The sequence below is a fragment of the Crinia signifera genome, chromosome 7 (assembly GCF_055691185.1).
Source record: "Crinia signifera chromosome 7, ASM5569118v1, whole genome shotgun sequence".
Lineage (NCBI taxonomy): Eukaryota > Metazoa > Chordata > Amphibia > Anura > Myobatrachidae > Crinia > Crinia signifera.
Window position 1 is genome coordinate 128,433,027 of NC_139223.1, and position 8,966 is coordinate 128,441,992.

The window sequence follows — 8,966 nt, forward strand, 5'->3', positions numbered from 1 at the left end:
GTAGCATTGTAGTTGTTACATATATGTAGGCATATAGGCATCACATTTTTTCTCAAATGGACAAAATGGGTGTGGCCTCAGAGTGAATGCCATATCCTTATAGCCTGGAGAAAGAAAAGCAGGTTTTTGGATTTATTTTCCATTAACCCTTTGAGTGTCAATCTCTTTGTTAGAGATGTTCAAAATACCTGCTAAAAATGCCAACCTCTCTGTGAGAGATGGTCAAAAAAATAAGTGTCAACATCTTTGTGAGAGATATGCAAAATATAGGCTAAAAATGCCAACGTCACTCACTTTTGTTATATATAAATTCAAATAAAAATTTTGTGTAAAAAAAGATTATATTTCCTATATAAGTTATACATTATAGGTAATTACGATGCGTAAAAATTTATAATTGCCAATTTTCACACCTATTTTGACAAATTCACTTGGCACTTAAATGGTTAAGTACTATATAATCATATAAGATGTCTGCCAACAGAGCATATAAATACTAATTGCCTGATAATTATACAGAGGCTCTAAATATTCCCTCACTCTCAAAATATTCCAATTTAGCAAGGTGTGATCCGAAACACTGCAACAAATCAGTCTGTTTGTAAGGGAGACATCCGAATTGCTCTATGAGCTGGGCTCTGTAATGTCTGGGTGACAGTAAGGTGCCGTTAAACCACTCTTCTGGCACACCCACCATGGCACAGGGATGTTTTTACCACAGAACACATATTCTTATACAGGAATCCTGCCCAGGCGGTCACCACTGCCAGGTTTATTCCTGCTGCCATGTGACTGTCCCTGTACTACATGGACCAAATTGCGGTGGGCTATGCCAGCGAAAGCCAGCCTGTCTGAGCCCTATGACTCTGGAGATAGCACCATGACCCTTGATTGTGAGGGCACAGTGATTGCCCCATGAACCAACCCACCCCAGCAAAGTTACCCTAGAGGGCTGACCTGACGTAGCTCTGTGCCCAAAATTCTAGTCTACCTTACTCATTTACAAATGCCAGCCTGCACTGCAAACACCTGCGAGACAGTACACTGCCACACCTGAGTCAATTTGCCAGATCTCCAGATCACTGTGCCCATAATATGTGTCCCAAGTGCCAGTCTGACTTACTAACTTGTCCATAAGTGTCAGCCTCTCTGAGCTCTCTGACTCTCCTTAGCACTGTAACACCTGCTTGCCAGCTGGCTATGACTCCCCACGTGTACTACCAACTTGCTTCCTATGTTCCCTGACGACCTACTAGATTTAAAACAGTGACCTACCAATGTGCTCTGGCAATACATGCCAGCCTACAGCCTCAACTGCCAGCCCACACCAGCTAGCTGCTCCATCCGCCCAGGTGTTTTTATTAGTAAGCAGCAGACAAGTTGCTACCATCAAGCAGCAGCAACAGCGGCCCTGGCAACACAGGGAATAGGGCAGGCCTGGCCAACCTGTGGCTCTCCAGATGTTGGGAAACTACATATGTCAGCAGGCTTTTTCACAGTTCTAGCATTCTATAATAGCAAAACTGTTGCAAAGTATGCTGGGACTTGTAGTTTCACAACAGTCACAGGAGAGCCACAGGTTGGCCAGGCCTGGAGTAGGGCATACCTCCCAACTTTAGACTGAAGGCGCGGTCATCCCAAAAAGAGACTGATGCTTCAAACACGGTGAGCGTGGGCTCATGTAGAGGGTCATGGTCTAGCGCACGGTGGAGATGCGCTTGGCATCTATTTACCAATCACTGACTGCAGTTAACGGGACTATCCCGCTGTAATCATGACAGTTAGGTTGTCGATCATTTGTCACTGTTGACCTAGATAACCTGTGTCAGCCATCCAGATACCAGTTACAGCTGATCTATGACTATAATCAGTTTGCATTATCTGGGAGAGTTGAGAGGAAAGGATTGGCATTAACTCTGTTACTGCCAGGACTCTGTATGTCTCCATGTAACACTTTTAGGGCCTAATTCAGCTTGGGCTGTAGTTTTGTGGATCCTCACAAAACTGCAACCTGTGACGGCAGGCCACCCAATATGCTGCCCATGATCAGCGGCTTCATGTGGCATCTCACCCAGGATGGTCCGGACACATCAGAAAACATCAACCCACAGCAGCCTGCCACAGCAGCCTGTCGACATCCCCTGTTGCTACTTAATCTGTGGTTGCAACACGCTTCAGTTTAAGTGCTCGCGTGCACGCACTGGCATGGGCTTGTTGAATCAGGCCCTTAGACTAAGCTGGAAGCCAGTGTTAGCCGGCTGGCAGAGTGGGGGCGGCCCGGCAGAAGGACACTTAACAGCCATATTCTACTCATCATTTTATACAAAGTACTAGATAAATAATAGCTACAGTATCAGTTGATACATCTCCCTGAGCAGCACTACTGAATTATTCAGACCTGTCCAGCAACTCGCCTACCTCGGAATATGTTATTGTAAAGTAGGAAGTTTATGTTGTGTTTTGTGTTGTTAGCTTGTTTTCTCCCAATAAATAAGGTTTTCTCAAAGTTTTTTGGTGATGTGTTAAGTTCATAGATATTGGGGGGTCAGGTCTATATTCCTTGTGCTTGACCCCTGAAATTTCCTCCTAAAACCTCCTCTCTGAGCTCATGTCTGCCCTTGTCATTTTTGTGATTTGCAGCTTGTAATTTTGATCTCAGTTGCATAGTCACAAAAGTGATCATGAGCAGGTGAGGCACTCATCTGCCAGCAGGCTTTGTCCTCTCCTCTTACTGCAGAAAGATGGCGCTAGAGAGTCTAACACTGTATAGGCATATGAATGTATTAGGCTAATTTCATATGGATGAATCTGGACTGTTTTTAACACCTTTGTAGAGCTGTGATCTTAGGAAGCTTTGAAGAAACACAGGTACCCTTTCCTTACTCTCTATCATTCTCTTGCTTACGGTTCTTTGAAAATGTCCTAAAGTCGTGCTCTATATCTGCCATGAAAGTATAGGAGGAAAATCAAATCAAATTAATCAAAATACTTATATACAGTATATAATATACAGCAGCACAACTCAATTACATTGCACAGGTGTGGTATGACGCTACAACAGTCGGGATTCCGATAGTCAGTATACCGACATCGGATACCGACCGCCGATCAGAGCCGGATTAAGCCTTCTGGGGGCCCAGGCCACTTTACAAAGGGGGGCTCCCTCCTACTTGTCATTATTGGCCGCAAACTGCATGGGAGAATATTACACTGTCAAAACACAGATTAAAAGCAGTATAAAAACTTGGTCAATCGTCAACTGCAGGGAGGGGGGGATAATGTATACAATCATATATATATATATATATATATTTATATAAAGAGATAGATAGATAGATAGATAGATTAAAAAAAAACCTCCCATGACAAGGCAGCTGCTGCTGCTATCCTTCATGGGCCTGAGAAGAATATGATGAGCTCCACCAAGCAGAGCTCAGCACAAGCCTCTCAGCCACTTGTGCAGTCAGTGTGCCTTGACTCTTGATGCTCAGTACCATTGTTACATTGGCAGATAGGTGAAGCTGCAGCACTACCCCACTCACATACAAAAAACCATTAGCTAAAAATCCGGCCCTGCCGCTGATACTCTGACAAGGACAGGGGTGAGTACTGAGATGCCCCTTGCGGGCTCGTTGGCTCACCTGCACTCGCAACAGGTTCTATGGACCCCTACAAGGGAGAATAGCCCCTATAAGTCGGGATTCAGACTGCCGGGCATTTAACAGTCAGGATTCTGATGTCGATATACTGTTGGATCGTCATTTGGCACTCCATTACACAGCAGGATATACAGTATATTATGTATTCGGATACTCTCACATTGAGGAGTATTTAGTAATACAGCAGTTTAACCTAACGACATGTCTTTCCAATTGAGGCCGTTAACTTCTGACTGGCTATTTGTAATATGATCATTGCTTTCTACATCTATATATGGCAAGTAGACTCAGATTATACGTGGTGTTTTGGTGGCACAGCTGCATATATTATATATATATATATATATATATATAAATATATATATATATATATATATATATATATATATATGTGTGTCTAGTGGCCTCTTGTGGTGAGTCTCCAAAACACTGCCATCTGCTGGCTGAGAGTGAAGCTACATCTCTTTCTCACACATGCACAAACACTGCAGGTATTGATAAGCTTGCAAAGCTTTTGCTTCGAGCAGGCTTACTAGTATGTGTGTGTATATATATATATATATACTTAGGAGGTAGCGGCACTCAGGACTGGAACAACCAATAAACAACTACACAGCCAGGGTGGTAGATTGACGTTTCAGCCTTTAATTCGGCTTTTATCTAAACAGCTTACATATACATATCGCACATGGGTATATGTGCAGTACCCATATTATAAATGGCATTTTCATAAGTTGAGCATTATTGTGTCAGGACAGGTACCCCACATTTGTCACAAAATACAATAATAAGAAAATGATGTCATCTCTTTTCAGGAAGGTGAACAAGTCTTTCCGAGGCCGATCCTGTCCCATCATTGTGCACTGCAGGTAATTGCATGCCCTATAGGGAGTGTAGTATGTCTTTCATAGCAATGCTGTAAAATCACATTCACACCCAGCTTGTGCACTGGTCTGCTTTACTACAACCCTGTACATGTATTACTAGTCAGATGATTGTGCATACACTACAATGCTCTGCTATATTATATGTGCACACAATGTGAGCCGCAACTGCCTGTAATGTGAATTCTGGAGCATTTTACCACCCAGTAAAGAAGGCCTCAATCTTTTCTTTCAGTGATGGAGCTGGAAGGACGGGAACCTATATACTCATAGACATGGTCCTGAATCGTATGGCTAAAGGTGAGAGATGAATTTCCAGACCAACATCATAAATCACTTTCTCTGTTATATGCATTGTGCCAGGATTCATAAAGACAAGCCCTACTAAAACAGAATCATGATCCAGGCATATTGCATAAAGTGGGGACCCCCATTAATAGGCAGACAAAGAGGACCAGTCATTGCAGCACAGGCTTCCCCCCCCCCCAGCCACCATTATTATTTATGCACAGTTGCAGTAGAACTACAGTATCTCTGGTGAAAGTTACCTATCTCACAGTCCATACAGCACAGCACTGGTACTACTTGCATACTCTCAGCTCGGAACATGGGCCTAATTCATTATTTGTAACCCAATGCAATTACAGGCTACAGAGCCGCTAATGATAGACAGTGAAGATGCCGCTCAGTAATGAAAAGAGAAGCCTACCGGAGCCATTGCAAACTTAATTGCAACTGTGTAACAGATAAAAGAGAACATTGAATGCTAGGGTAGCCCTACATATGCGCAGACTGGACACAGCAGTAGTGACATTGGTACCATGTTGCTCTGCATACATGATCAAAGCTGACAGTATATACAAGCTGAAAAAACGGCCATGGCGCACCAGCGCTTTTGCCACCACTTCCCGCTAACACTACTAAGGGTTCCTTTCCTGTCAATCACTCTTCTATAAAATGCATGTGCAGTCTGCCAATAATCAGACTGTTGCATGAAGATCAGCCATTGCTACAAACATGAATTTGGCCCTATGTGGACTGCAAACACACCGGATCCATCCTCAATACTGACTTGGCATCAGTCCCTTAAGGTGCGTACACACTAGGGGATCCCCGCTGCTGATATTGGCACACCTGCCGATGCTGACTACAGTGAGCGACTGCAAGGGGGGGGGAGGTTGCGGGGGCCATGCTGTGCATTCTGCATAGCCCTTGTTAACACAGATGACAGGGGGGCATTACCAACCAGTGGGAGCACACATTTGCCATCAGGCAAAGCATACACACTTTTTTCCGATATAATGAACAATATCACTCCGAAATGCCAATATGAGCAATATCACTCATTATATATATCGCCTAGTGTGTACAGGCTTTAGCGACTTGCCAACTCATTATGAGGCTTTATGAAGTACTACGAACAATGTGAAATGTGTTAGTGGGGTCCAGTAACCTGGCTTTATGTAATGGGAAAGCAGCAGTGGCAGATGATCCAGGGTTGGGGCTGGGGGTTCCATGTGATTGCACTGACATCGACCAGTTCTCACCCTGAAACACCCAATTCACACTAAGACTAAGGGACATGTGCATGAACACTTGGAGAGCGAGAAAGTACCAACCCATCAGCTCCTAACTGTCCTTATGCAAACATATATGCTAAAACTCACTATTTGCATGTGTACAAAGCGATGTAGCCAACATACAATAAGTCCTTGTGTGTTTCAGTTGTATATGTTAACTTTCTTATGTGCAGGTGTCAAGGAGATTGATATTGCTGCCTCACTAGAGCATGTCCGAGACCAGCGGATGGGAATGGTGCGAACCAAGGTAAAGTTCTTACACAGTGTGTTCCATTCTAGTGAGGTATTATGAGATATTTGTCTTGCAAGAATACAAATAGCCTGCAATAGTCACTGTTGCTATTGTGGTCTATGAGTTTTTTTCCTGTGACCAAAACTGTTCAACGTTCAGCAATATATGAATAAGAAGCAGCATGATGATATAATACTAAGTCTATAATATATAGCTACAGTTACTTATACTTCATTTTTGCATAATGTATTGATCTGGTATTTTTCCAGTAATATCTTGTGTGCTTTTCTATTTTTTCTCTATTTTTGCAGGATCAGTTTGAGTTCGCCCTTACGGCAGTGGCTGAGGAAGTCAATGCAATTCTTAAGGCTTTGCCGCAATGAGAGCGGTGACTAGGCTGCCTCGCTCGGTGTTGTGATTTCGCTCCTGCCTTACAGAGATGGCAGCTCCACCTGTCCTCAGATATTCATTTCATGTTCTCCCTGCTCATCCTACTAGGGAGTCCATGCGGCCCTTCCACGCCCCTAACGCCTATTTGCCTTTCTAAGCTTTTACCCAGTACTGCCTGATTTTGAACCCAAAAGTAGCTACCTCGTCCTCTATGCTTTACCCCTGGCTGAAAGTACCTCACTGTCGTGTCAGTTCATGTTTCTCCGGCAACAAACAGGTTCCAGTCCCCAGTGCTCTTCAAAATTAAAATCCTTACATGACCATTATATCTCAATTAGTCCCTATCTGCTTCTACCTCTAATCTCTGTCTGCACGGCTCCCTCTCTCCATATCCGGCAAATTTGAAACAGATCAGTGCCCCTGCAAAAATTGCTTTTATTTTCTGTTATGACATCTTTTAGCACACAAATGAGTAATTTGGTCCAATCAAATTGCCTCTAGTGGTCATTAGCGGTACCTCACCTCATAGTAGTTAGCCTTTTATATATATATATATAAAGATTTCTACAACACAGTAACAACTTCCTATATCTCCTTATATTTCCTGTGTTCTAGCACATTAATGCATTACTTTATTGCGACTTCTGCAGAACCCAAATTTCATGTACTGTATATTGTATTTATAATATCTACAAAATAAAATGGAGAGGTAAAGTTATGTGTGCAATAGTCAAAAAAACAAAGTTAAATTCACAATTATTTATATTTCATAAACTGACGTCTTCCATGGATCTTGGTAATGCATGCAAGAAAATGAATGAAATACAATTTAATAGGAACCACACCGCAGTAACCCAAGTGTGCAGATCATATCCTGAACTTCATCACATTGATCAATAATGAATAGATCAGTTGTACTGTGTACTGATGCTGCGGTCACATATTTTTAATGTCTTTTTAAACATATCCTTAGATGCATCCCCTACTTTCGGGGGTTACTTTAACATAAAAAAAAAATCTTTAGTGAATTCCCCATAAGAGTGCATTTACCATGAATTAATCTATTCAATCAAAATGATGTGATCAGAGGGAAGTACAAGACGGGAACCGGTGTTGTTGTCTGATTATAGGTCGTAGTGTTACTGGTAGGACATAAATCTGGTCCTTCCCATTTATCATGTTGTTTTGTCTTTTTTCCTCTTCTATATTTCTAAATATGCTGCATTCTCTACTAGGGATTTATGGGGGGGACGCACTTTTGGGACGAGGTAGCCAATTCATTCCCAGCCTTACATCCCTTTTCTTTTTCATTCCACATTACACATACATTTATCATCGCCAAAAAGAGAATCATTTCTATAGAAATATAATAGACTTTAATTTTGTATTTTGATGTGAATAAAGTATTTGTGTTGGATTTGTGCAACTGCAAACAGATGTTGTGTATCTTGGATTTCCTCTTGGAACCTAAGTTCATCCCAGTCACCCAGAGTCTAGTTGGGGATTGGTGCCCCTTATAAAAGCACACATAACGTACACCCCCTTCACATTAGAAAATGCAGGGACCCATCCAGGAATATGGCCCAGGGATCATGCCGGGGCATTCCCAGGTTGGCCTCTTTCACACCAGAAAAGTCCCTGCATTTTTTTGGTGTGGAAAGGAGGTGGGATGGCAGTGGAATGGTGGCGGAGCCGGACAGGAGGTGGAGAGTACTTACCCCGGGTTGCTGGTCCTCGGTGCAGGCCAGGGATCCAGATAGGCAGCGGGCGTGGATGACAAGTGAGACGGCGGGCACAAATGACGCAGCTCACCGGCTGCAGTAAGGGCGCCGGAGAGTTGCGTCATCTACATATATGCCGCATGTCCTGTCATCTGCGCCCACCACCTGTGTGGATCCCCGTCTCCTTTCACACTGGCCAGGACCCTGGGTTAAACTCAGGAACAACCGTGCTTCATAGGAGGGTTGAAAACCCGGGAATTTAGACTGGTGTGAAAGGAGTGTTACATAATTTTATAGCCAGTCTACAGGGACTGGAGCCCACAGTTAAATGGCAGTGGTCCAGCCATCCGCAGGTAATAGGCATGACTAAGCTGTCTCCAGTATGCAGAATTTAAGTACATTGGCGGGTCTCATCTTACATTCCAACACCAGCGGTTGCGCTGTTGCGTGCTGCAGTGCAGGTTAAACGGTACAAGTCGGGAGCTGTCCGGTCTCCTATT

The 8,966-nt window shown here is 43.3% G+C and overlaps 1 protein-coding gene across 2 annotated transcripts in view; it reads left to right on the forward strand.

Moving 5' to 3' along the window:
- Positions 1-8,180, forward strand: part of PTPRN (protein tyrosine phosphatase receptor type N) — a 119,367-nt gene extending 111,187 nt beyond the window's left edge. For both annotated transcript variants that reach the window (XM_083153768.1, XM_083153769.1), the window contains 4 exons: positions 4,475-4,528; positions 4,779-4,843; positions 6,297-6,370; positions 6,667-8,180. In XM_083153768.1, coding sequence (XP_083009894.1) covers positions 4,475-4,528; positions 4,779-4,843; positions 6,297-6,370; positions 6,667-6,738 — 265 coding nt within the window. In that variant the 3' untranslated portion in view covers positions 6,739-8,180. The remainder of the gene's footprint in view (positions 1-4,474; positions 4,529-4,778; positions 4,844-6,296; positions 6,371-6,666) is intronic.
- The last annotated feature ends 786 nt before the right edge of the window (positions 8,181-8,966 follow it).